General features: G+C 49.5%; 2 protein-coding genes across 2 annotated transcripts; both read right to left on the minus strand.

Annotated features, from left to right (window-relative positions):
* Positions 1-1130: 1130 nt before the first annotated feature.
* LOC144587275 (H-2 class II histocompatibility antigen, E-S beta chain-like) lies at positions 1131-12260 on the minus strand. The gene is made up of 6 exons (XM_078387345.1): positions 11919-12260; positions 9404-9697; positions 6601-6876; positions 6339-6449; positions 5005-5028; positions 1131-3917 (listed from the first exon to the last, which is right to left on the minus strand). Exons 1-6 carry the CDS (start codon positions 12007-12009, stop codon positions 3901-3903), a joined length of 813 nt encoding a protein of 270 aa, XP_078243471.1. The 5' UTR covers positions 12010-12260; the 3' UTR covers positions 1131-3900.
* A 3065-nt stretch (positions 12261-15325) lies between these two features.
* Positions 15326-27576, minus strand: LOC110071588 (H-2 class II histocompatibility antigen, E-S beta chain-like). The gene is made up of 6 exons (XM_078387365.1): positions 27359-27576; positions 25028-25330; positions 22557-22832; positions 22295-22405; positions 21529-21552; positions 15326-16268 (listed from the first exon to the last, which is right to left on the minus strand). Exons 1-6 carry the CDS (start codon positions 27447-27449, stop codon positions 16252-16254), a joined length of 822 nt encoding a protein of 273 aa, XP_078243491.1. The 5' UTR covers positions 27450-27576; the 3' UTR covers positions 15326-16251.
* Between the last annotated feature and the right edge of the window lie 284 nt (positions 27577-27860).

The following is a 27860-nucleotide window of genomic DNA, read 5'->3' on the forward strand; positions in this document are numbered from 1 at the left end:
TCAAGGCCCCTTCACACCCCTTTGGCTGCAAGCAAGCACAAGTGAGGACTCTCAAGGGAGCTGTCCAGGTGCTGAACCCATTTGGGAGCTGGAGTTCAGGATCTGGGAGAGTTCCTGGAGGAGATGAAAACCCAGTGGGTGCATTTGTCCCTTCTGCACGGCCTGAGTGGACCCCCCCCCCCACTTCACGGTTGGAATATGATTTCGCAGTCATGTGTTAGTTTTCTTTTGGGGGTACGGGAGGCAGAGTAAAGCAGTTGGTTGGCCCCTCTGTGAACAAACCTCTGAGGCAGAGCAGATGCTGGCCTCCTCCACGCCCATGGCCAATCTTAACAAATGCCTAAGAGATCACAGCGCCACCCACCCCTGGCACCGGAGACACACCACCCTCTCTTCTTAGGTAGGCTTCCAACTGTGGGTTGGTTACCTGAAATAATAGCCCTGACTGGAGAGGTTTGAAGAGTCCAGAAAGGGATGATGTTCTTTGCTAAGGGATGCCTTGGAGGATGAGGATCATTATCTCTGGAAGCTCATGCTGAAATAAATCTTCCACTCTGAGAGGTGACACAAGCTCTTTCTTCTTGATTTGTTTGGCTTTGGTTATATTTTCCGAATCTGTCATGTCTTAGGTTATTGAAGCTAGAATGTAATTTCTAGATGGGATTTGTAATCATGGAAGTGTGTAGAAGGAATCCATCTTGGTCTGTGTTAGCTTAACTAGATGCTTCGAGAAGCTATTTTTTCTTAGAGCTAGTTGGAATTTTCCATGTAGCAACCTTGGCCAGAGATGATAAGGACCAAAGACATAACATCACGGAAGAATGTCAACAACACCTGCACATCCCGTGAGAAAAGGAGGCGGGGAGTGGTGAGACAGTCCTTCGTCCTGATTGGCTTACGTCAGTGGAGAGTGAAGAAGGAGGTGGTTCCAGCATGGGAAGAAAAATGGCAGGATGGTGACAGAGAGAGAACTTTTTGGACTTTTTGGATTTGACTTTGGATTTTGGATTTTTGAATGGACTTTGGAGTTCCCATTGCTATTTTTTAGTAAACTCCTAGGATGTAGTTCATAGCAGGGAATAGAGAAAGGGGGGCTCAGCCTTACCCACCTTTCTAGCTATGAATTAGAGTTTTCTTATTTTATTTTTATACAGTGGGGTCTTGACTTGAGAACTTAATCCGTATTGGAAGGCGGTTCTCAAGTCAAAAAGTTCTCAGGTCAAATCTGCATTTCCCATAGGAATGCATTGAAAACCATTTGATCCGTATCTGCTCTTTTCCGTCCATAGAAACTAATGGGAAGCTGCTATTCTGCCTTCGACCACTAGAGGGGGATATTTTGTTTTTTTTTTCTTAGGTCAAGAAAGGTTCAGGGAAGGCAGGGAAAACACAGTCCAGGCAGTCCGAAGACTGTCTCCCAATCCACTCTCTAAACGCTGGGAGGAGTGAGGAAGCAGACAGGCACCCTTTTCACTGGCCAACAGTTAACTGAAAGTTCACATTTTGCACTTTCCCTGCCTCCCACGTGGTTTTTTTTCAGTTCTTAACTCAAATCTAAGTACTTAAGTCAAGTCAATATTTTCCTATGAGAGCGGTTCTTAAGTCAAAATGTTCTTAACTCGAGCCGTTCTTAAGTCAAGACCCCACTGTAACTGGAATTTGCTAAAGTTCTAACTGCCTTAGTTTATGGAAATGTGCTTGAATGCTATGCTTTGCAACAAACTGAATATCTCTAAATTCTTTATTTTTCTAATAAAACAATAATTCTTAAAAACGTATGTTTGGTCTCTTGAGCAGATAACCTGCATAATTATTTTTCCTTTTTAGGCCACAATTATGCTACTTGAGTCCATTAATTATCTGAGTTTTGCTAGTCTTGGCAGACTCTCAGACTCATGGTTTTTATCTTTGGTGTTCTCAGTTAATTGCTAATTGGGAACATATTTGCAAAAAGGGTGCCAGTGGGATGGCCTGGCTGTGAAAGGAACTCATTGCAGCTATTATGGGAGTACACTGGACCCTGAAACCCCTCTGTTCCAGCCGCAAAATTCTCTTAGGAGAGCTGTGTGCTTACACATGGATTCCATCCTTCCTGGCTTAATATATGCAGCCCAGTTTGAAGTTGGAACCTTGTTTTATTTACCTGAAATCCTCCTGGTGTCTTCATTGGGAACTTCTAAGCGACTGTTAAAAACTTGTTTTTTTAAGACAGACTTCTCTGGACCTTAACATCCTAATACAGTGGTGCTCTTAACACTTATATTATCAAAACTACCACCTTGTTTTTTTAATTATTTTAGTTATTATTAGTTGAATACTGTTAGTATGTTTGTACTTAATTTAGATTTATTCAATTTATTTTTCTTTTTACTGTTGTTTAGTGATATGAGGTTTAATTGTCTAAACCACCCAGAATGGCCTTGGCAGCTAGATGGGTGGTAAAAAAAAAAATCAAAACCAACCAAGCAGCCAACCAACCAACCAATAACCACAGACCCATTCCTGGGTGGCTGCTTGACTTGTTTAACTCAGATAATAGCGCAGAGCAGAGAGGTGTGTTATCTAGACTCCAAAGACTGAGGATGTTCTTTGCTAAGTGATGCCTCAGAGGAAGAGGACAGGCATCTGCAGGAGCTCATGCTGAGATAAATCTTCTACTCTGAGAGGTGACACAATCTCTTTCTCCATTTTTTTGTTTTGTTTTGTCTTGCTTACATTGCCCACCTTGAAGACGGGACGTTGGTTTATTTTGGTTGAAGTCTTACATGAAGCTGAGCCTTGTGGGAAGGGTGACAGTCAGCTGGTGGAAAGAGCAGAGCCTTGCCCAGCCCAGAGGACGTGAGGCCCCCCATGCCTGCCCCCCCATCTCTGACATCCATCTTCCCTTCTTCCCCTTCTCAACTTCATTAAGACACAGGAAATAAGTCTGTAAGGGTTTTCTTGCCAATGACACAAACCACAACTTGGTACACAGGTCTATACTCTTTGTTATCTTGAGTTTAGTGGGTTGCATGGAGATCACAGTAGCAAGACTTACGTACATTCACAGGAAATAGAGATTTACAACTGTATTCTTAACAAATCATTCATAAATGATTATAGCAGGTGAGGAACATTCTAAGAAATGGAAGCCATTCTCAGGGATGCCACTCAGAGATACCGTAACTAGATTGCATCATTGCTAAATGGGTGTCTATCCATCTCCCCTCCCCCCTGCCCACATCTAGAGCTACCCTTGAAAGAGGGACACAAACATACAATCACAGAGAGAGCATTTGTCCTGCAGGAGGTCTTGTCTTGGGGACCCTAACAAGGGGAAGGGGGAGAGTCATGTAAGACAATGGGACTCCTCAAGCCAGAACAGCAGCCCCCCCCACCTCTGCCTTCCACCCTCCTTCGGGATTCAGGAACCAGCACTGTCTGCTGAGAGCCCCCCCCCCCAGACCCAGAGCGGAAAAGAAGAACATCAATACTGAGGAGGGGAAAGGTATGCGAGGAGAGAGGAGAAGGGAGAGGGGAAAGACCTGGCAGACAAGGAAGGGATGAGGATCCCGATGGTATTTCTGCAGTCCTCTAGCCCGGGAGGAGCCATTCTGCCCTCCCTTCCAACCTCTGCATTCCCCACCTGTGGAACCTCACAAGGTCCCAAGAACAACAACACCTCCTTGTCCTCAAGATTTTGGCCCCCAAATCTCAAGGAACATGCATTGAACCAGGACTTTCAGGCTTCTGGAACAGGAAGAGGGGAAGGATGTTGTGAGTCCTTGGTGGCTGGACTTCCTCTGCTTCTTCAGTGCCTCCCCATCCAAGCGTCAGGCTCTTCTAAGGGAAGGAACGGTGGCCGTAGCTGGGAAGGAAGGCTCTTCTCTGCATCATGCGATGCCATTGGACTGGGGAAGCCTAGTCCATGAGGGCCACTATAGACAGAGGAGGAAAACAGAGAAATGAATCAATGAAGGGGATCAAGAGTGGCAGAGAACAATCTCAGATGAACCTCATTTAAGAGAGACAAAAATGGTATCAGAGGACACTGACTTATGTACTTGAGCAGGAATCGCTCCCAATCTGCAACCCTTTTGCAGAAAACAGCCGTGCAAGGCATCTCGATACACTTTCAGGTGGGTCATTTAACTCTAGTGGAACTGCTCCGGGAGGTCCTGGTTTAGAATAGAGAGCCCTATAGGTTTCTGCTAGTGTATGGGGTGAAAAACCAAAGAAAAATAGAAGATGAAATGTTGAGGCACCTTAAAGACTAACTGCGGTATTTTAACAATTTTCTGGACTTTTCTACCAAAGCTCACATTAAAATATGTCAATTCATTTTTAAGTTGCCAGAACATTTTTTTTTCTTTTCATTTTTTCTTTTCTCTTAGATCTGGGATGTACTCAGGGAAGGAGAACACTCATTTAACTCCAGTGGAGCTGATCCCTTTTCCCTCAACAAAATCAAATGCTCCTCATTTGCTTCTTGACAGACTCTATGGGTTTATTCCAATGAGGATCAATGGCTGAGGTTAATCTGGGTTGGAACCCTGGTCCGTTTTCCCCAGAGACCTAGAACCGCTTCTTCCTGGGTTTTCCTACCTGTTCACTCAGTCTGGTGTAATTGACAACCATGATCAGTTTCCTCTTTCACCCACAAATGACAATTATGTACAGCCCCATAGGAAAGGGGCCTGTTCCAGAGGCACAGAACAAACAGGCATATCAGGGGACGGGAGTGCAAAAAGAAAAACTCTATTTGCAAACAAGGGAAAACAATCTTAAAAAGGAGGGGAAACAGGAAGGGTTGGATTGCATCTCCGGTAACATGGTTTGGACCTCTTCAACAAACCCCAGTCATCAGGAGAATGAAGGACCTTTTGAATGGGAGTCAAAAGGAGGTGTGGATGAGCCCTAAGGATAGAAAGCAGGGAGAAACAGTGGCAAGAGATATCCCTGCCATGACCGAGAGGCTTCTGGGAGTTTTTTTTCTGAAAGAGAAAAGTAGTGAGGAAAAATTACCTGAAGGCTGAGGGATGACATGGCCTGGAAAAGAAAAGAGAGAAGGAAGGATCAGTTGGGATCCAGAGCCCTTCCATGGGGCTGCCCCCTTCCTCATCAGCACCTCTTGGCTACTATGGAGGGAAAGACCCCGTATTGCAGAAGGGTGTTCTCAGCTCTTCAGAAAGATCTTGGCAGGAACCCTGCCATTTGTACATCTGATTCACCTTGATCTGTACACAGTTTTCTGCACAGGTTCAGGACAGCTGAGATTAGAGCATCATCCTGCAAATGCTTCTCCTCCTCACTGCGTCCAGTCAGGTTTCTGCCCTTTTCAATCCTGCATAAGACTTGCATGACAACTCAGAAGTAATATATATTTGTGAAGATTCTCAGTCCTCCAGGTGAGGTTACCTGGAAGTAGAGTCATGTCAACTGGGCTTCTTTCTCAGGAGATCGAAATGTTTTCCTCCTCATCCAAGTAGCTTTGAAGACTGAAGAAGCTACTCCAAATATTAAAGAAAGATTTCAGCCTCATAAGAAAGAAGTCCAGTTGACACGACTCAGGTTCCCGATAACGCGGAAGTAAGTTCTCCTGAGCTCACCTGGTCATCCTCTTTTCCATCTTTCCCAGAATGATTGTGAACTGAACAATGTGCAAAAAGTCTCATCTTTAACCCATCCTGAAATCTCGTAAAATGACCTGACATTTTCTTCTACAGTGGTGCCTCGCAAGACGATTGCTTCGCATAACGACGAATTCGCTTTACGATGAGGTTTTCGGAGCAGTCTTGCGCTTTGTTTATCTATGTTTCCTATGGGCGATTTTCGCTTTACGATGCTAGGGACCTTGCCTCACAAGACGGTTAAATTTCAGGTCCCTGTTTTTCGGTTTACGATGTTTTTGACAGCTTGGTCTTGCTTCGCTATACGAGTCTTTTAATGGTCTCTGTTTCGTTAGACGGCTGTCTTCGCTTGGGAACCGCGTTTTGTTTAACAATGTTTCCTATGGCAATTTTCGCTTTACGATGACAATCCGTTCCATTGGAATGGATTATCAGGTTTTCAATGCATTTCAATGGGAAAACGTGTTTCGGAAGACAATGTTTTCACTTAACAGCGATTTTCGCAGAACGAATTAACACCGTCTTGCGAGGCACCACTGTAGTTTGGGAAGACTGTCCTACTCCCAGAAAGAATCATGATCTATTTCTTACAAACTGAGCTTGTGAGAGCTTTTGCCTCTCTCTCTCCCTTACACAGACACAGACACAGACACACACACACACACACACACACACACACACACACACACACATTTCTGCTGGTATTGCCCCACCCTCCCACCCTCTTACCTTTCTTATTCTTCAGGTAGAGGATGAGGCCGGGAGCCAGAAAGACCAGCCCCAGCACAAATCCTGCCACTCCTGTCCACATCTTGTTCTTGGCCGAGTCCGATTGTGGTTCTGCAAAGAGAGAAGAGGTCTGGGGTCAGATGGAAGGGCCAGGCTCAGGATCTGCCCCTCATTCCCTTCAGTCCTCAGTCCCTCTGAGACACTGGCCCAGATGAACTGGGAAGGGCTGGGCCCTCTTGGCGAATTTCAAATCATGCCTTACCCCACTGAACAGAGATGGGCTCCGGGAAGCTGGCGTGCTCCACCTGGCAGGCATAGACGTCTCCCCGCTCCGGCTGGACCTCCAGCATCAGCGCGATCTGGTAGGTCCAGTCCCCGTTCCGGATCAGGTCCGTGGTGAACACTCGGCTCTCGTCTTCCTCCTTCCTATTTCGGAACCAGGTGATTTTGATCTTCGAGGGGAAGAATCTGTCCACGGTGCAAATCAGCAAAGTGTTCGGGGAGTTCTCCGAGGGGGTGATCTCCACCAGGGGCTGAACTGGAAGGGAGGCAAAAAAGGCAAGAGGAATGTCAAAAGATGGGAGAGGAGAGGAGGAAGAAAAAAGGACTTCTTGGGTTGGAGGGACAAAGAGCTCGTCCCCCTCCCTCAGCCTGTCTATCTTACTGGGAAAGAAAACCCACTTCCAGATCAAAGAATGTCATTTCACAATAACCTGTTATCTTCCCCACACCCGTCCCTTCTGTAATCCTTACAAATTTTGGTTCCACCTAAAGGGGTGGGGTTAAGAAGGACTGGGGCTGTGAGCAAGAGGTTTGAATCAGAAAGAGTGGGAGAACTGAAGAGGCTGGAGCCAGTGTTGCCTCTTGGACTGGCCTTTGCTGATTTGAGCTAGATAGAATTCTTATATGTTTTTGTTGGAGGGATGAATGAATCCATTTGGTGAATTCATGATTTGCATACAACTGATCTGATATTTTTTCAGGGTTTTGAAGAGTCCACATTTGGAGCTGGGTCTTCTGTATGTTGGACCTCTAACCCAGATGAAGAGGTTGTCTTTGATTTTAATCTGAATTTTAATTCAAAAAGGACATATGAACCATGCAACTCTAAGCAACTTATGGATCGGTGCTGTTGCTGAGGGTCTGGGTCAACAAACTGTTGTCTTGCAAGCACTGGTCATCTCCCGGATTGACTACTGCAGTGCTCTCTACGTGGGGCTCCCCTTGAAACTGACCCAGAGACTACAGTGGGTTCTGAATGCTATGGCCAGATCGGTGTGAGCAAATTTGAGCATATCACTCCACTTCTGGCTCATCTGCACTGGTTACCCTTTGGATCACGTGTAAGGTTTTAACTCTTGCAGGTAAAGTTCTCCAGAGTTTCAGATCACGTTACCTGGCAGAGAATCTGACCTCAGTGTCATCTGCTTGACGCACCAGATCCTCCCAGACCAGGCCAATCTGAAGGAAGCTGGAAAGTCTCCTATTAGGGGCAGGGCATTCTCTGTGGTGGCCCCATCTTTATGAAATCAGCTTCTGGAGAAGGTAAGCCTCACCACATCCCTTTTGACTTTCAGGAAAAAAAACACAAGACTTTTCTTTCTTGGGAGACCTTGTGTACTGATCTGGATTGATTTTTAAAAATTCTTTTATTTTTTGTAATTTTTACTTTAATTTTCCTATTTTTAGATTTTTTAAAATGTATACATAGAAAGCCCTCCATAGTTTGGGATTCCCAGGTCAGGAGTCCCATGTGACGTCTTGTAACATCTCTCCTTCATGTCATCTGCCCAACCCACAAGATCATCCCAGTCGAGGCTCCTTCGGGTGAGCATCCCGAGGCAGGCCCATGAATCCTCTACCAAGAGGTAGGGCCTTCTTTGTGGTGGCTCCCACTTGATGGAAGCAGCTTCTGGAGGAGCTTCCTGTGGACTTTCAGGAAGCATTTAAAGACATGGCTTTTTTGGAGGGGCTTTCCACACTGACCCCAGATGACCTCCTTTCCCCAACTCCTTTTCCTTTCCCCTCCTCTTCTTCCCTCCCCTCTTTTTCCCATCCATTCAGGGATTAGTGGTTGCCACCTGGTTTTTATTAAGGTTATTGCTGTTGGTTTTAATATCTTTATCTTTATTTTCTGTTTTACAAGTTGTAATCCGCCCAGAGCAGTGCTGTGACACTAATGGGAGTGGGACACAAACGAACAAATGAACGAATGGAAAGAACAAAAAAACAAACAAACAAAAAAACACACAATGGTGGAAATGACATTTGAACTCAGGACAGAGAGATGATAATACCCAACGCTGTTCCTTCTCAGGCAGAATGCTACCTATGGCCCCTTCTGCGATCTGGGCCCATGAAAGATGCCTGAGTACTGTATGTCTTTTTGGAGGGGAAAGGCTCTATGCCAGCAAAAGAGTCAATGGATTTTGGAGAGGGATGGGGTGAAAAGGGATATAAGTTGATATTACTGGCCACGTAGTCCCAAAGGATGAAGGAAGCAAGGGTGGGGGAAGTTCAAGGTGCCGTCACTAGTCTAGTCACTATTGAATTTGTATTTTAGTTTTAGTGCTGTTGTTTGTATATTTTCTTTTATTAATAAATATTTTTTAAAAAGATGCCTGAGACACAGAGAGTGGGAAACTTCTGAGCAGACCAGGAAAACAAGCCGAGGAAGTAGAACTCGAAGGGGTTCAACTGATAGAACCGGCCCTTTCCATCCCACCCCCGCAAAACCTCCAAATGTTCCTCTTTTCTTGGTTGACAGACTCTTTGGGGTGTTGAAGGCCCGAGGGAAGTGATGGGTCTCAGCCCCCCACTTCCTGGGCATGTTCCCCCCCTCGTGCTTTACTGGGAAAACCCCACGCCCAGAATTCTAAACACCCCCCCCCAAAACACACACATCTGATCAGGAACCCCACACCCCCTGAGAGTCCTGCCTGACGGGGGGGGGGCTGAACGGGGTGATGGAAATGAGGAGACCCCCTTCCCTCCTCGCCTCCCCCTCCCGCTGCGCCCCCCCCAAAAAAAACCACCTGCCGACCCTCCTCTCTCTCTGGGCTCACCTTTCCGCTCTCGGGCGAAGGGCTGGTAGATGCCGTAGTTGTGGGAGCAGAAGCGCTCCACCGCCTTCCGCGCGTCCTCCACGATCTCCCTCCGGCTGTTCCAGGATTGGGCGTCGGGCTCCCCGAGGGTCGTGACCGCCTCGTATTCCCCGCGGTCGCTGTCGAAGCGGACGAACTCCTGCCGGTCGTAGAAGTAGCGCTCGAGGAAGCGCACCCGCGGAGGAGGGCCCGATCCGGCCTCGCTCCCGTTGGACTGGAAGTAACACTCGGAGGTCACCTGGTGCAGGAAATGCGCTGGGGGGGGGAAGGATCGAGGGGAGAGGGAGGGTGCGAAAAGTGAGCGGGAGGTCCCGGAGGGACGACTGAAGGAGCCCCGCTTCCCTTCCCCGCTTCCCGCAGCTCCTCCTCTCGGGAAGAAGGCGGGAGACAGCCGGGCGGGCGGCCCTTCCCGCGGGCGAGGCTCCTTCTCGCTCCCCGCCCCGTCTCTCCCCCCCTCCCCCATCAGGACCGGGAAGAGTGGAGGCGGGGGGGGCACCGGCGGGGGTGGGGGAGGGAACGCCACCTTTCTGGGAGCCGCGGCTGCTCCCGAAGGGCCAAAAGGAGTGCGGATGGGGGGGAGCTGAACGAGAGGTGCGCGGAGGGGGGAAGGTCATGTTGGGGCAACCCTTCGACCCCCACTCTACCCCCCCAGCGCCCCCACCCCAATAAGCCCCTCGAACAAGCATGACTTTCTATGACCTGTCCAGGACCCATTTAATAAGGAAAATGCGTTGGGGAGGGGCGGCTTTAAAGCATGTTTGAACTGAAGATCCCATTTCGAAGACGAGGGGCAAAGCGCGGTGGGGGGGGGGAGAGAGAGCAGGATCTTCGCCGGAGAAGAGCCAACCTGAGCTGCTCTCGGGGTCCAGCTTTCAGGCCCCTCTTCTCGCGGGGGGGGGAAGAAGTGGGACCGGAACAAAGGCATTCGGTAACAGACCTTGCTTCCCAAAGGTGGAGGGAGGGAGGGAGGGAGGGAGGCCCCTCTGGAATACATCGGGTGAATCTCGACCCACCAAGCAGGGCTCCCTGTGATGATAACCCCTTTTCTTTTCGGATCGGAAAGGGGGAAGGCGAGAAGAACGAGAGAAAAGGCGATGATGGTGGAGTTACGAGCGAAAAGGAAGGAACTAGAAGGGTTACCCTATGGAAAACATCCAGAGGGATCTAATATATTTGAATATATTGGAGTAATAAAAATCAGAATGGGCATAGAAGTAATAAAATGGAAGAAAAACTAGAAGCTTTTCAAAATTATTATGAAGATTTATATACAAGCAAGAATTAATGGGTCCTTCTCTTAACGGGGAGGAGGTAACAAGAGAGGTACCCCAAGGCCCAGTCCTGGGCCCGGTGCTCTTCAATATTTTGACTAATGACTTGGATGAGGGAGTGCAGGGAAAGCTTGTCAAATTTGCAGATGATACCAAAGTGGGCGGAATAGCTAATACCCTAGAAGACAGGAACAAAATTCAAAATGACCTTGATAGGATGGAGAGGTGGGCCGAAAGCAGCAGAATGAAATTCAACAGGGAGAAGTGCAAAATCCTGCATCTCAGAAAAAGGTTTTTCGGGATCTTTGGCCATGTTCTGGAGGTTGTTCTTCCTAACGTTTCTCCAGTCTCTGTGGCCATGGGCATCTTCAGAGGACAGCATCCGAAAAACCCACAACCACCATTAGATCCCGGCCGTGAAAGCCTTGGCGAATACAAGGGAAAAAAATTGTTTAGCTTGAACTGCTGGAGGAGAGCTTTCCAGATACGCCCAACAGCCAGAAAAAGAAACAAGTGGTTCCCGAAGCAAATCAAGGCTAAACTCTCTCTGGAGGGGAAAAAAAAGTTAGAAATGTGGCTGTCCTACTTTGGGCACAACATGCAAAGGTGGGATTCCCTAGAAAAGACAATAATGCCGGGAAAGGCGGGAGGCAGCAAGAGAAGAGGAGGACCAAAGGCAAGATGGATTGATTCCCTAAGAGAAGCCACGGGCCTGAGTTCATAAGCGCTCATCAGGGCACATCTTCGAAATCAGGGCGTTTTAGAGGTGAGCACACCAATAATAAAGTATGAAAATAATTTATGCCGATTAAAATCATTGCTATTCAATTTTTTTTCCGGGAGGGGGAAACACCTGAGGGCAATCACTCTCTGGCTCTAACGAGGCTTCCTTGGCCAATGGAGAGGTTCTCAGCCATCCTATTCCCTGGGCAGACGATCAAAGGAGTGTCAGCGGCCCCTTTAGAGGGTCTCCAAAGGCCACCCCGTAAAGTCTGCGAAAGAAATCCGGAAGAGCGACGCCTGAGCCTGGGAGCAGAAACGGAACGAAGCCTCCTGAGGTTTTCCCCACCTCGAAGAGGGGAGTCCACGGAAGGTTCCCCCCCTCCTTATGAAGACGGGCGTCCTGGGCTTGGTTTCTGGCCCCCGCGGCTCCCACCCTCCCCGCCCATCATCGCCACCTCCAGGGGAGATGGGCATTCGCTCACCTGGGGGCTCCGCCGCGATCTCCGCCCTCCGGGGATAGGCCGGGACTAAAATTCCCATCATCCCCGCCACCAGCAGGCCCCCCAAACGCATCGCCGACCCTACGCCGCCTCTTCCTCGATAAAAAGAAAAAAGAAAAGAAGGGACACCCCCACCCGACCACGACCTTTCCTCCTCCAAGTCCCGACAGGGACTTTTGGAGCTCAGCCTCCGCCCCACCCCAGGGAAAAAGACCTTTTTCCGCCAAGCACCGCCCCCTCCACCTTCAGGACCTATCAGCCGTCAGAGCGGCGGGAGCGTCATCAGTCGCCAGGCAAGGAAGCGCAGAAACTTTCCCGATGGCCAAGAGAGGAGCGACGAGCCCCTCCCGGCCCCCCTTCTTGCCTCCCCTTCGCTCTCCCGGCGAGGCTGCGGGGCGGAGCCGCTTCACCTGGCAACAGGCTGGTCATCCCCGGGGCCTTTTTCCTATTGGCCCAACCCAGCCGGGGGCGGGGACGGGACGCTATCCTCGCCCTCCCTCCCAACGCAGTGGCCCGAGGGAGAGCCCCGAGGGAGCGCCCGGCCGAAGCCCTCCTTCCCGCCGCCCCGCCGTCCTCCTCGCCCGCTGCCCGACCGGCCCCTGAGATGGCGAGACCCGCCGTCCGGTCCGCCCGAGGGTCAGCCCTTCGCCCGAGCCTCTGGGCGCTCCTGCTCGCCCTGCCGCTGGCCCGGGCGCTGGAAGGTGAGGGAGGGAGAAGCTGGAGGGAGGGGGGCTAGGAGGAGGGGAGGCGGCGGGAAGAAGAGGGGGGGGGGAGCCCTGGCAAGGCACCGGCCAAGGGAAGCAGAGCAGTGAGGGGGAGCCGACGAGGGACCGGGAGGGGGGTCTGATCCTGAGAGAGGCTGATCCTGAGAGGGGTTACCTCGCCCCCCTCAGTGGGAAGGGGGGCCCCCTCTGTGTCCCCAGGAGCCCGACGTGTCTTCGCAACACATCCCCCCCTGTGCCACATACACGCCCGATGGTCTTTTGAATTCTCCGTGGCCCGCAACCGTTCGCTGGGAGGAAGCCCCATCGACGTCAACCGGATTTACCTCGGAGTAGAAAGGCAGGAAGGAGGATCACTCGGTGCCTCCGCTGGAGAGGACGAAAGGCAGGCACGATGGATTTTGGAAAGGAAGGGTTCGGATTCCCCATCTAATCACCCCGTTCTTCTTCTTTTCTAGATGACCAAGGCCCAGCCAGGCCACCTTCTCTCCTGACCAGAGGCTTCCTCAAAGCCCTGCTTCAAAAGGGGCACCCTTTATACAACCTGCTGAGATTCCATTTCACACTTCACAATGCTTGAGATTGTTGTGATGAAAGTGGGAGGGGGGGGCAAACTGCTGATTTTCTACAAGGGAAGGCGGCAAATTCTAGAGTGCTAAATTCTCTCTGCAGCTCCGGGCACAGGATATGCCCCCCACCCCTCCTGCCCTGTGAGGCTCATGGCTCTGTTGAAGGTTCGGGGCCCCTTCTGTTCTGCTTGCTGGAGGAGGCGGGAGAGACCAGGGGCTGGAGGTGCCGCTTCTTCATTTCATAAATCATTTCTTAGCCGAGAACTAGGTTTGCTCTTTCTGGATCCCTTTTGCTGATGGCGCTTGGTTCCAGAGAAGGCAGAGCTGGGGGGCCACCTGGACCACCTCAGATCCCTGTTTTATACTTTCTCCTCTATTCCTGAAGAGGTGTGATGAATAGAATCCACATTTTTCCAGAAAGGGGCTTTGCCTCTCCCTGTACTGTTGCAAAACCACAGGAGAGGTGGACTCTCCCTGTCAGCCATTCAGGCATTGAAGAAGGGGGAGCCACAGGGCGAGGGAGGGAGGGAAGTAGGGAGGGAGGGGATAGTGCCTTCAATGCCTGGCAACCGATGATGAAATCAGTGTTGAGGTTCTGGTTGGTTCAGCTCAAGTTTCACACCAGGAAAGTTCCCAGCCAGATCTGAACATACCAAAATGCTGTAATGCTGTGTTAATTGAGTTGAACTATGCGGGTATTTGGTTGGGTCGAGGAATGCAGTCATATCAGAAATGCTCCCTTCATGAGTTGGTAGGAGAAGCCCTAGGTGACCTCTATTATTTATTTATTTATTTATTTATTTATTTATTTATTTATTTATTTATTTATTTATTTATTTATTTATTTATCTATCTATCTATCTATCTATCTATCTCTCTATCTATCTATCTATCGATTGATTGTGCTTGTATCCCGCCCATCTAGACAATGTCTACTCTGGGCGGCTCAAGGCTCTCTACTCTAGAACCAGGGGTGGCTTGACTCTCTTTCCCAGCTGCTGGAAATCCCAAACTCAATGATGCTCCTTCCGTCTGAGGCCTCCCAGGGCCCTGAAAGGGAGCAGAGAAGGAAACCTGTTGTAGACGGTCCCTAAAAGGGAATCTGGAGAAGAGGCCAGCAGAATATTGAAATGCGGATGATGAATATTGCAGCTCAAGGGCTGGGCTGGTGGCTGCTGGTCAAGGGGGCTGCCAGTGTCACGGCCAGGATGGGAGGCTCAAGGCCCCTTCACACCCCTTTGGCTACAAGCAAGCACAGGTGAGGACTCTTAAGGGAGCTGTCCAGGTGCTGAACCCATTTGGGAGCTGGAGTTCAGGATCTGGGAGAGTTCCTGGAGGAGGAGATGACAACCCAGGGGGTGCATTTGTCCCTTCTGCAAGGCCTGAGATGACCCCCCAAGACTTCATGGATGGAAGATGATGTTGCGGTCATGTGTTAGTTTGCTTTTGGGGGCACGGGAGGCAGAGTAGGGCATTTGGTTGGCCCCTCTGTGAACAAACCTCTGAGGCAGAGCAGATGCTGGCCTCCTCCACACCCATAGCCAATCTTAACAAATGCCTAAGAGATCACAGCGCCACCCACCCCTGGCACCGGAGACCCACCACACTCTCTTCTTAGGTAGGCTTCCAAACATGGGTTGGTTACCTGAAAGAATAGCCTTGAGTGGAGAGGCTTGAAGAGTCCAGAAAGGGATGATGTTCTTTGCTAAGGGATGCCTTGGAGAATGAGGACCGTTATCTCCAGAAGCTCATGCTGAAATAAACCTTCCACTCTGAGAAGTGGTGCAAGCTCTTTCTTCTTCTTTTGTTTTGTTTTGTCTTGCTTACATTGCCCACATTGAAGACGGGACCTTGTTTTATTGTGGCCGAACTCTTCTGAGTCACCCAACATGAAGCTGAGCCTTGTGGGAAAGGTGTCAGTCAGCTGGAGGAAAGAGCAGAGCCTTGCCCAGTCCAGAGGATGTGGGGTTTACCATGCCCACCCTCCATCTCTGACATCCATCTTCCCTTCCTCCCCTTCTCAACCTCGCCAAGACAAATTAAATAAGTTGGTAGAGGTTTTCTTGCTAACGACATGAACCACAATTTGTTACATGGGTTTGCATTTTTTGTTATCTTGAGTTTAGTGGGTCGCATGGAGATCACAGTAGCAAGACTTGCATTGGCAGGAAATAAGTCAAAAATTTACAAGCGTATTATTAACAGATCGTTCGTAAGTGATTATAGCAGGTGAAAAAGACCCGTCCTAAGAACTGGAAGCCATTCTCAGGGATGCCACTCAAAAATACCTCAAACTAGATTATGTCATTGCTAAATGGGTGTCTATCCATCTCCCCTCCCCCCCCATCTACAGCTGCCCTTGAAAGAGGGAGACAAAGACATGATCACAGAGAGAGAGCAATTGTCCTGCAGGAGGTCTTGTCTTGGGCCCCTAAGAAGGGGAAGGGGGAGAGTCATGTAAGACAATGGGACTCCTCAAACCAGAACAGCAGCCCCCCCACCTCTGCCTTCCACCCTCCTTCGGGATTCAGGAACCAGCACTGTCTGCTAAGAGCCCCCCCCCCCCAGACCCAGAGTGAAAAGGAGAACATCAATACTGAGGAGGGGAAGGGTATGCGGGGACAGAGGAGAAGGGAGAGGGGAAAGACCTGGCAGACCAGCAGGGGATGAGGATCCTGACGGTATTTCTGCAGTCACCTAGCCCGGGAGGAGCCATTTCTCCCTCCCTTCCAATCCTCGCATTCCTCACCTGTGGAACCTCACAAGGTCCCAAGAACAACAACACCTCCTTGTCCTCAAGATTTTGTTTCCCAAATCTCAAGGAACATGCATTGAACCAGGACTTTCAGGCTTCTGGAACAGGAAGGGGGGAAGGTTGTTGTGAATCCTTGGTGCTGGACTTCCTCTGCTTCTTCAGTGCCTCCCCATCCAAGCATTGGGTTCTTCTAAGTGAAGGAATGGTGGCCATAGCTGGGAAGGAAGGCTGCTTCTCCCTATCATGCGATGCCATTGGACTGGGGAAGCCTAGTCCATGAGGGCCACTATAGACAGAGGAGGAAAACAGAGAGACAAAACAGTGAAGGGGATCAAGAGTGGCAGAGAACAATCTCAGATGAACCTCAAGTAAGAGAGACGACAATGGTTTCTGAGGACCCTGACTCTCTGTTGACCAAGGATGTCCTTGAACAGGAATCACTCCAATCTGCAGCCCTTTCTCAGAAAACAGCCATGCAAGGTATCTGAATACACTTTCAGGTGGGTCATTTAACTCTAGAGGAGCTGCTCCGGGAGGTCCTGGTTTAGAATAGAAAGCCCTATAGGTTCCAGTGAGTACCAGCATGCACTGGGGAGAAAGAGGGGTTACAGGAAGGGCGATGGGCTATGTAGTGAGCAGAGAGGGAGGTTCATCGAGAAGGCGAGACTCTAGAGGGCGGCTGGGTTCTCTTTGTCTTGGTATCATTATTTGACTCCTATATATGTTGTTGAACGTGGTGGTACAACACCGTATATAGGAGTGATGGATTGATGCCTTGCCATGGCGAAGGGGCTTGAGTAACTCAGAGAAGCTATGGGCTATGCCGTGCAGGGACACCCAAGATGGACAGGACATAGTGGAGAGTTCTGACTAAACGCAATCCACCTGGAGTAGGACCTGGCAATGCCACTCCAGTATCTTTGCCAAGAAAACTCCATGGACAGAAACAAAAGGCTAAAAGATATGACGCTGGAAGATGGGACCCTCAGGTCGGAAGGCGGCCAACATGCTACTGAGGAAGAGCGGAGGACAAGTACAAGTAGCTCCAGAGCTAATGAAGTGGTTGGGCCAAAGCCGAAAGGACGCTCAGCTGTGGACGTGCCTGGAAGGGAAAGGAAAGTCCAATGCTGCAAAGAAAAATACTGCATAGGAACCTGGAATGTAAGATCTACGAACCTTGGGAAGCTGGAGGTGGTAAAACAGGAGATGGCAAGAATAAACATTGACATCCTGGGTGTCAGTGAACTAAAATGGACAGGAATGGGCAACTTCAATTCAGATGATTACCACATCTACTATTGTAGGCAAGAATCCCGTAGAAGAAATGGAGTAGCTCTCATAGTCAACAAAAGAGTGGGAAAAGCTGTAATGGGATATAATCTCAAAAATGATAGAATGATGTCAATACGAATCCAAGGCAGACCTTTCAACATCACAGTAATCCAAGTTTATGCACCAACCACCAATGCTGAGGAGACTGAAACTGAACAATTTTATGAAGACTTACAACACCTTCTAGAACTGACACCGAAGAAGGATGTTCTTCTCATTCTGGGGGACTGGAATGCTAAAGTAGGGAGCCAAGAGATAAAAGGAACAACAGGGAAGTTTGGCCTTGGAGTTCAGAACGAAGCAGGACAAAGGCTAATAGAGTTTTGTCAAGAGAACAAGCTAGTCATCACAAACACTCTTTTCCAACAACACAAGAGGCGACTCTACACATGGAAATCACCAGATGGGCAATATCAAAATCAGATTGATTATATTCTCTGCAGCCAAAGATGGAGAAGCTCTATACAGTCAGCAAAAACAAGACCTAGAGCTGACTGCGGCTCTGATCATCAGCTTCTCATAGCAAAATTCAAGCTTAGACTGAAGAGAGTAGGAAAAACCACTGGGCCACTCAGGTATAATCTAAACCAAATCCCCTATGAGTACACAGTGGAAGTAAAGAACAGATTTAAGGAACTAGATTTGGTGGACAGAGTGCCTGAAGAACTTTGGATAGAGGCTCGTAACATTGTACAGGAGGAAGCAACAAAAACCATCCCAAAGAAAAGGAAATGCAAGAAAGCAAAGTGGCTGTCCAAGGAAGCCTTACAAATAGCAGAGAGGAGAAGGGAAACAAAATGCAAGGGAGATAGGGAAAGTTACAGAAAATTGAATGCAGACTTCCAAAGAATAGCAAGGAGAGACAAGAGGGCCTTCTTAAATGAACAATGTAAAGAATTAGAGGGAAATAATAGAAAAGGAAAAACCAGAGATCCGTTCAGCAAAATTGGAGATATCAGAGGAATATTTTGTGCAAAGATGAACATGATAAAAGGACAAAAATGGGAGAGACCTCACAGAAGCAGAAGACATCAAGAAGAGGTGGCAAGAATACACAGAGGAATTATACCAGAAAGATTTGGATATCCCAGACAACCCAGATAATGTGGTTGCAGACCTTGAACCAGACATCCTGGACAGTGAAGTCAAGCGGGCCTTACAAAGCTTGTCTAACAACAAGGCCAGTGGAGGTGATGGCATTCCAGTCAAACTATTTAAAATCTTAAAAGATGATGCTGTTAAGGTGCTACATTCAATATGCCAGCAAGTTTGGAAAACTCAACAGTGGCCAGAGGATTGGAAAAGATCAGTCTACATCCCAATGAAGGGAAGTGCCAAAGAATGCTCCAACTACCGTACAATTGCACTCATTTCACACGCTAGCAAGGTTATGCTCAAAATCCGCCAAGGTAGGCTTCAACAGTATGTGGACCGAGAACTCCCAGAGGTACAAGCTGGATTCCGAAGAGGCAGAGGAACTCGAGACCAAATTGCTAACATGCGCGGGATTATGAAGAAAGCCAGAGAGTTCTAGAAAAACATCTACTTCTGCTTCATTGACTATGCAAAAGCCTTTGTGTGGACCACAACAAACTATGGCAAGTTCTTAAAGAAATGGGAGTGCCTCACCACCTTATCTGTCTCCTGAGAAACCTATATGTGGGACAGGAAGCAACAGTTAGAACTGGATATGGAACAACGGATTGGTTCAAAATTGTGAAAGGAGTACAACAAGGCTGTATATTGTCCCTCTACTTATTCAACTTATATGCAGAATACATCATGCGGAAGGCTGGACTGGAGGAATCCCAAGCCGGAATTAAGATTGCCGGAAGAAATATCAACAGCCTCAGATATGCAGATGATACCACTCTGATGGCAGAAAGTGAGGAGGAATTAAGGAACCTTGTAATGAGGGTGAAAGAGGAGAGTGCAAAAAGCGGTCTGAAGCTCAACATCAGAAAAACTAAGATCATGGCCACTGGTCCCATCACCTCCTGGGAAATAGAAGGGGAAGACATGGAGGCAGTGACAAATTTTACTTTCTTGGGCTCCATGATCACTGCAGATGGAGACAGCAGCCACGAAATTAAAAGACGCCTGCTTCTTGGGAGGAAAGCAATGACAAACCTTGACAGCATCCTAAAAAGCAGAGACATCACCTTGCCAACGAAAGTCCGAATAGTCAAAGCTATGGTTTTTCCTGTAGTGATGTATGGAAGTGAGAGCTGGACCATAAAGAAAGCAGACCGCTGAAGAATTGGTGCTTTTGAATTGTGGTGCTGGAGGAGACTCTTGAGAGTACCCTGGACTGCAAGGAGAACAAACCTATCAGTTCTAAAGGAAATCAACCCTGAGTGCTCACTGGAAGGACAGATCCTGAAGCTGAGGCTCCAGTACTTTGGCCATCTCATGAGAAGAGAAGACTCCTTGGAAAAGACCTTGATGTTGGGAAAGTGTGAAGGCAAGAGGAGAAGGGGATGACCGAGGATGAGATGGTTGGACAGTCTCATTGAAGCGACCAACATGAATCTGACCCAACTCTGGGAGGCAGTGGGAGACGGGAGGGCCTGGCGTGCTCTGGTCCATGTGGTCACGAAGAGTTGGACACGACTGAACGACTAAACGACGATAGGTTTCTGCTAGCGTATTGGGTGAAAAACCAAAGAAAAATAGAAGACGACAATGTTGAGGCACCTTAACGACTGCATAGGCATCCTTCAGTCCCAAGAGACTATGGTGACATGCTCTGAATCGAGGAGGGTCCTCTCCAGAGCATGAAGCCTGGGTAAGGTAATATGGAGGATAGGCTGCTACCCAAGCAGCAAATCCCCCCTCTCCACATTGCTGAAATGGTCCAATGGAAAGGCAAGAGCCAATACAACTGGTTCCAGCAATAGCACAGGAGTTGGCATTTAAAGACTAACTGCTGAATTTTAACAATTTTCTGAAAAAGTGGACTTTTCTACCAAAGCTCACATTAAAATATGTCAATTCATTTTTAAGTTGCCAGAACATTTCTTTTCTTTTCGGCCTGGGATGTACTCAGGGAAAAAGGACACTCATTTAACTCCAGTGGAGCTGATCCCTTTTCCCTCAGCACAATCTAATGCTCCTCGTTTGCTTCTTGACAGACTCTATGGGCTCACTCTAGTGAGGATCATCCATAGGCATCCTTCAGTCTTGAAAGACTATGGTAACATGCTCTGAATCGAGGAGGGTCCTCTCCAGAGCATGAAGCCTGGGTAAAGTAATATGGAGGATAGGCTGTTACCCAAGCAGCAGATCCCCCCTCTCCACATTGCTGAAATGGTCCAATGGAAAGGCAAGAGCCAATACAACTGGTTCCAGCAATGTCACAGGAGTTGGCAGAACGACACGAACAGCCTTCGGGACTCCAGCTCCGGATTTTGCCTCTACGTTAACTCCTGAAGCCTTTTCCATGAGTAGATATAGCCACAAGGCAGTGGAGGTTTGGAATCAGAGTTTTCCTTCTCCTAGATGGGCTGCCTTCCAGGGCTAATGAGCCCCACCTACCCGGCCTGCTCTTTAATAGTGCAGAAGTATGATCCAACCTTTACAACTTTCCTGCCTCCCATGTTTATGCAAATCTAATTGGCTTTCCTATTTACCATATTAGGGCCTGAGATACAGTCAGAGAATTTGAGAACTTCGGTCCTGGGACATGCTCTTTTTAAAACAGAAAGTCCCACCCCTGAGGTTAATCAGGGTTGGAAACCTGGTCCGTTTTCCCCAGAGATTTGGAATAGCTTCTTCCTGGGTTCCTATACCTGTTCACTCAGTCTTGTGTAATTGACAACTTTGGTCAATTTCCTCTTACTCCCACAACTGACAATTATGTACAACCCCATAGGAAAGGGACCTGTTCCAGAGGGCAGAACAAACAGGCATAAGGGATATCAAGCGACGGGGGTGCAAAAGGAAAAACTCTATTTGCAAACAAGGGAAAACAATCTTAAAAAGGAGGGGAAACAGGAAGGGTTGGACTGCATCTCCGGTAACATGGTTTGGACCTCTTCAACAAACCCCAGTCATCAGGAGAATGGACCTCTTGAATGGGAGTCAGAAGGAGGTGTGGATGAGCCCTAAGGATACAAAGCAGGGAGAAGGAGTGGCAAGAGATATCCCTGCCATGACCGAGAGGCCTCTGGGAGTTTTTTTTCTGAAAGAGAAAAGTAGTGAGGAAAAATTACCTGAAGGCTGAGGGATGACATGGCCTGGAAAAGAAAAGAGAGAAGGAAGGATCAGTTGGGATCTGGACCCCTTCCATGGGGCTGCCCCCTTTCCCAACAGCACCTCTTGGCTACTAAGGAGGGAAAGACCCCGTATTGCAGAAGGACGTTCTCAGCTCTTCAGAAAAATCTTGGCAGGAACCCTGCCATCTGTACATCTGATTCACCTTGAGGTGCACACAGATCTACAGTTTCCTGCACAGTTTCAAGACAGCTGAGATTAGAGCATCATCCTACAGATGTTTCTCCTCCTCACTGTGTCCAGTCAGTAAATATATGTGAAGGTTGTCCAGGTGAGGTTATCTGGAAGTAGAGTCATGTCAACTAGACTAGAGATTGAAATGTTTTGATCCTCATCCAAGTAGGTTGGAAGTCTGAAGACGCTACTCTGAATATTATAGAGAGATTTCAGCCTCATAAGAAAGAAGTCCAGTTACCATGACTCAACTTCCAGATAACTCAGAAGTAAGTTCTCCTGCGCTCACCTGGTCATCCTCTTTCCCATCTTTTCCAGAATAATTGTGAACTGAGTGATCTCCAAAAGGTCCCGTCTTTAAGCCATCCTGAAACCTTGTAAAATGACCTGGCTTTTTTTTTCTAGTTTGGGAAGACTGTCCTGCTCCCAGAAAGAATCATGATCTATTCCTTAGAAACTGAGGTTGTGAAAGCTTTTGTCTCTCTCCCCCCACACACACACAATTTCTCCTGGTACTGCCTACCCTCCTACCTTTCTTATTCTTCAGGTACAGGACGAGGCCAGGAGCCAGAAAGACCAGCCCCAGCACAAATCCTGCCACTCCTGTCCACATCTTGTTCTTGGCTGAGTCCGACTGTGGTTCTGCAGACAGAGAAGAGGTCCGGGGTCAGATGGAAGGGCCAGGCTCAGGATCCGCCCCTCAATCCCGTGAGTCCTCAGCCCCTCTGAGACGCTGGCCCAAATGAACTTGGAAGGGCTGGGACCTCTTGGCGAATTTCAAATCATGCCTTACCCCACTGAACAGAGATGGGCTCCGGGAAGCTGGCGTGCTCCACCTGGCAGGCATAGACGTCTCCCCGCTCCGGCTGGACCTCCAGCATCAGCGCGATCTGGTAGGTCCAGTCCCCATTCCGGATCAGGTCCGTGGTGAACACTCGGCTCTCGTCTTCCTCCTTCCCGTTTCGGAACCAGGTGATTTTGATCTTTGAGGGGAAGAATCTGTCCACGGTGCAAATCAGCAAAGTGTTGGGGGAGTTCTCCGAGGGGGTGATCTCCACCAGGGGCTGAACTGGAAGGGAGGCAAAGAAGGCACAAGAGGAATGTCAAAAGATGGGAGAGGAGAGGAGGAAGAAAAAAGGGCTTCTCAGGTTGGAGGGAACAAGGATCCCCTCCCCTCCCTCAGCCCATATGATCTACCTGACAGTGTTACTGGGAAAGAAAAGCCACTTGCAGATGAAAGCCTGTCGCTTCACAACATCCTGTTATCTTCCCCAACCCCTCCCTTCTGTAATCCCTATGAAATATTGGTTCTGCCTAAAGGGGAGGGATTAAGAAAGAGTGGGGCTGTGAGTAAGAGGTTTGAATCAGAAAGCGTGGGAGAACGGAAGAGGCCGGAGTTGCTGTTGCCTCTTGGACTGGCCTTTGCTGATTTGATCTAAGTATAAATCCTCTATATTTGTGCTGGAGGGGTGTGTCCACATGGGGAATTAATGATTTGCATTTCAATTGAACTGATATTTTATTTTATGGTTTTAAAGTGTCTACATTTGGAGCTGGTTCTTCAATGTGTTTGTCCCCTAACTGAGATAAGGAGGCTGTCCTAGATTTTTATTTGAATTTGCATTCAAAAAGGACACTTGAATCATACAATTCCATAAGCAACTTCTGGATCGGTGCTGTTGCCGAGGGCCTAGGTCCACAAAGGGGCGTGTTTGGTCATTGGTATAATTGCTCATTTTGTCTGCCATTATAACCGTGAATAAGCAGTTTTATTCACAACTGTAGATAAGAAAATATTTATTTTGTAAAATAAGAGCTATGGCTCCAACTGACAAGGGCAAGACTGAGATGTTGTTCTGTGAGGGGGGGCCCTCAGAGAGGTTGTGTGGATTAATCCCTAGACAGGATGGGTCTGCCCTCCGGTTTCAATTATGTTTCAATTAGGGATCAATTATGTAATCTCGGTGTTCATCTGGACTCAGCCCTTTATTGGGACTGCTGGATCTCAGCCTTCAGTCGGCTCAGGCGTCCTCACCCTTCCCTTGAGGAGGGTTCCCTCACCACATTGGCACAAGTACTGGTCATCTCCCGGCTTGACTACTACAGTGCTCTCTACATGGGGCTCCCCTTGAAACTGACCCAGAGACTACAGTGGGTTCCAAATGCTATGGCCAGACCGGTGATTGGTGCGAGCAAATGTGAGCATATCACTCCACTTCTGGCTTGTCTGCACTGGTTCCCCATTGGATCAGGTTCAAGGTTTTAACTCTTGTGTGTAAAGTGCTCCAGGGTTTCGGACCTTGTTACTTGTCAGAGAATTTGATCTCCATGTCATCTGCCAGACCCACCAGGTCCTCCCGGCCACCCTGAAGGAAGCTGAAACATCTTCTACTAGAAGCAGGGCCTTCTCTGTGGTGGCCCCATCTTTATGAATTCTGCTTCTGGATAATGTAAGCTTGTCCCATTTGGGAATAAAAAAATTAATATTTTTCTTTCTTGGGAGACCTTGTGTGCTGAGCCAGGTTGAATTTTCCTTTTGATTTTTTCCCCCTCTTTTTATTTTTATTTTCCTATTTTTAATTTTCTTTTTGTCTCCTCAATCTCCTGTCCTGCTATGTTGTGAATTGCTTTTCCCCCATTAGGTTTTTTACTCTCTCTGTGTTTTTAATCCTCCTTGAATTTTATTTAGCCCTTTGTTTCTGAGGTTTTCTTGGCAAAGATACTAGAGTGGTTGCCAGTTCCTGCTCTGAATTTTATTTGCTAAACCACTGTATTTTTTTCTTTTATTAATTTATTTTCTTTTTTAAAAAAAGAGGCCTGAGACACAGAGAGCGGGAAACCTCTGAGCAGACCAAGAAAACCAGCCCAGGAAGTAGAACTGGAAGGGGTTCAACTGAGAGAACCGGCCCTTTCCATCACCCACCCACCCACCCCCGCAAAAAAACCAAATGTTCCTCTTTTCTTGGTTGACAGACTCTTATGGGGTCTCAGCCCCCCACTTCCTGGGCATGTTCCCCCGCCCCCCCTGTGCTCTATTGGGAAAACCCCACGCCCAGAAAAGAATCCTAAACAACTCCCCCCCCCGCAACACAACACACACATCTCATCGGGAATCCCACACCCCCTGGCAGTCCTGCCTGACCCGGAGGCCGGGCGGGTGGGGTGATGGTGGCCCCGAATGGAAAGGAGGAGACCCCCCTCCGTCCTCGCCTCCCCCTCCCGCTGCGCCGCCCCCAAAAAAACACCTGCCGACCCTCCGCTCACCTTTCCGCTCTCGGGCGAAGGGCTCCAAGATGCCGTAGTTGTGGGGGCAGAAACGCTCCACCGCCCTCCGCGCGTCCTCCAGGATCTCCCTCCGGCTGTTCCAGTATCGGGCGTCGGGCTCCCCGAGCGGCGTGACGGCCTCGTATTCCCCGCGGTCGCTGTCGAAGCGCGCGTACTCCTGCCGGTCGTAGAAGAGGCGCTCGAGGAAGCGCACCCGCCGAGGAGGAGAAGGTGGCCCCGATCCGGCCTCGCTCCCATTGGACTGGAAGTGGCACTCCGCGGTCCACTGGTACAGGAAATGCGCTGGGGGGGGGGGAAGGATCGAGGGGAGCGGGAGGGGGCGAAAAGTGAGCGGGAGGTCCCGGAGGGACGAATGAAGGAGCCCCGCTTGCCTTCCCCGATTCCCGCGGGCAGGTTCCTTCTCGCTCCCCTCCCCGTCTCTCCCCCCCTCCCCCATGAGGACCGGGAACAGCGGAGGCAGGGGGGGAACGGCGGGGGTGGGGGAGGGACGCCACCTTTCTGGGAGCCGCGGCTGCTCCCGAAGGGCCGGGAAGAAGTGCGGATGGGGGGGGCTGAACGAGAGGAGCGCGGAGGGAGGAAGGTCATGTTGGGGCAACCCTTCGACCCCCACTCTACCCCCCAGCGCCCCCCCAATAAGCCCCTCGAACAAGCATGACTTTCTATGACCTGTCCAGGACCCATTTAATAAGGAAAATGCATTGGGGAGGGGCGGCTTTAAAGCATGTTTGAAGTCGAGATCCCATTTCGAAGACTAGGGGCAAAGCGCGGTGGGGGGGGGGGGAGAGAGAGCAGGATCTTCGCCAGAGAAGAGCGAGCCTGAGGTGCTCTCGGGGTCCAGCTTTCAGGCCCCTCTTCTCGCGGGGGGGGGGGGAGAAGTGGGACCGGAACAAAGGCATTCGGTAACAGACCTTGCTTCCCAAAGGTGGAGGGAGGGAGGGACCTCTGGAATACATCGGGGGAACCCCGACCCACCAAGCAGGGCTCCCTGTGATGATAACCCCTTGTCTTTTCCGATCGGAAAGGGGGAAGGCGAGAAGAACGAGAGTTACGAGCGAAAAGGAAGGAACTAGAAGGGTTACCCTATGGAAAACGTCCAGAGGGATCTAATATCTTTGAGTATGTTTGAGTTATAAAAAATCAGAATGGGCATAGAAGTAATAAAATGGAAGAAAAACTAGAAGTTTTTCCAAAAAAAACTTATGAAGATGTATATACAAACAAGAATTAATGGGTCCTTCTCTTAACTGGGAGGAGGTAACAAGAGGGATACCCCAAGGCTCAGTCCTGGACGTGGCGCTCTTCAATATTTTGACTAATGACTTGCATGAGGGAGTGCAGGGAAAGCTTGTCAAATTTGCAGATGATCCCAAAGTGGGCGGAATAGCTAATACCCTAGAAGACAGGAACAAAATTCAAAATGACCTCGATAGGATGGAGCGGTGGGCCGAAAGCAACAGAATGAAATTCAACAGGGAGAAGTGCAAAATCCTGCATCTCAGAAAAAGGTTTTTCGGGGTCTTTGGCCATGTTCTGGAGGTTGTTCTTCCTAACGTTTCTCCAGTCTCTGTGGCCATGGGCATCTTCAGAGGACAGCATCCGGAAAACCCACAACCACCATTAGATCCCGGCCGTGAAAGCCTTGGCGAATATAAGGGAAAAAATGGTTCAGCTTGAGAAATGTGGCTGTCCTACTTTGGGCACAACATGCAAAGGTGGGATTCCCTAGAAAAGACAATAATGCGGGGAAAGGCGGGAGGCAGCAAGAAAAGAGGAGGACCAAACGCAAGATGGATTGATTCCCTAAGAGAAGCCACGGGCCTGAGTTCATAAGCGCTCATCAAGGGCACATCTTCGAAATCAAGGCGTTTTGGAGGTGAGCACACCAATAATAAAGTATGAAAATAATTCATGCCAATTAAAATCATTGCTCTTCAATTTTTTTCCGGGAGGGGGAAACACCTGAGGGCAATCACTCTCTGGCTCTAACGAGGCTTCCTTGGCCAATGGAGAGGTTCTCAGCCATCCTATTCCCTGGGCAGACGATCAAAGGAGTGTCAGCGGCCCCTTTAGAGGGTCTTCAAAGGCCACCCCGTAAAGTCTGCGAAAGAAATCCCGAAGAGCGACGCCTGAGCCTGGGAGCAGAAACGGAACGAAGCCTCCTGAGGTTTTCCCCACCTCGAAGAGGGGAGTCCACGGAAGGTTCCCCCCCTCCTTAAGAAGACGGGCGTCCTGAGCGCAGTCTCCTGCCCTGCTGCTCTCACCCTCCCCGCCCATCATCCCCACCTCCAGGGGAGATGGGCATTCGCTCACCTGGGGGCTCCGCCGCGCCGTCCGCCCTCCGGGGATAGACCGGGACTAAAATCCCCATCATCCCCGCCACCAGCAGGCCCCCCAAACGCATCGCCGACCCTACGCCGCCTCTTCCTCGATAAAAAGAAAAAAGAAAAGAAGGGACACCCCCACCCGACCTCGACCTTTCCTCCTCCAAGTCCCGACAGGGACTTTCGGGGCTCAGCCTCCGCCCCACCCCAGGGAAAAAGACCTCCGGCCGCCAAGCACCGCCCCCTCCACCTTCGGGACCTATCAGCCGTCAGAGCGGCGGGAGCGTCATCAGTCGCCAGGCAAGGAAGCGCAGAAAGTCTCCCGATGGCCAAGAGAGGAGCCCCTCCCGCCCCCCCCTTCTTGCCTCCCCTTCGCTCTCCCGGTGGGGCTGCGGGGCGGAGCCGCTTCGCCTGGCAACAGGCTGGTCATCCCCGGGGACCTTTTTCCTATTGGTCCAGGCCGGCCCGGGGGCGGGGACGGGACGCTTCCC

Source organism: Pogona vitticeps, chromosome 2 (assembly GCF_051106095.1).
Source record: "Pogona vitticeps strain Pit_001003342236 chromosome 2, PviZW2.1, whole genome shotgun sequence".
Lineage (NCBI taxonomy): Eukaryota > Metazoa > Chordata > Lepidosauria > Squamata > Agamidae > Pogona > Pogona vitticeps.

Bases quoted from the DNA above. Each gene is read 5' to 3' on its own strand.
- LOC144587275 (XM_078387345.1), bottom strand. From the start codon at position 12,009: ATGCGTTTGGGGGGCCTGCTGGTGGCGGGGATGATGGGAATTTTAGTC. The intron at 9,698-11,918 runs GTGAGCGAATGC...TCCCCCCCCCAG, and splicing joins GATCGCGGCGGAGCCCCCAG to CGCATTTCCTGCACCAGGTG. The intron at 6,877-9,403 runs GTGAGCCCAGAG...CCTCCCTTCCAG, and splicing joins CTTCGCCCGAGAGCGGAAAG to TTCAGCCCCTGGTGGAGATC.
- LOC110071588 (XM_078387365.1), bottom strand. From the start codon at position 27,449: ATGCGTTTGGGGGGCCTGCTGGTGGCGGGGATGATGGGGATTTTAGTC. The intron at 22,833-25,027 runs GTGAGCGGAGGG...CCTCCCTTCCAG, and splicing joins CTTCGCCCGAGAGCGGAAAG to TTCAGCCCCTGGTGGAGATC. The intron at 22,406-22,556 runs GTAAGGCATGAT...CTCTGTCTGCAG, and splicing joins GCCCATCTCTGTTCAGTGGG to AACCACAGTCGGACTCAGCC.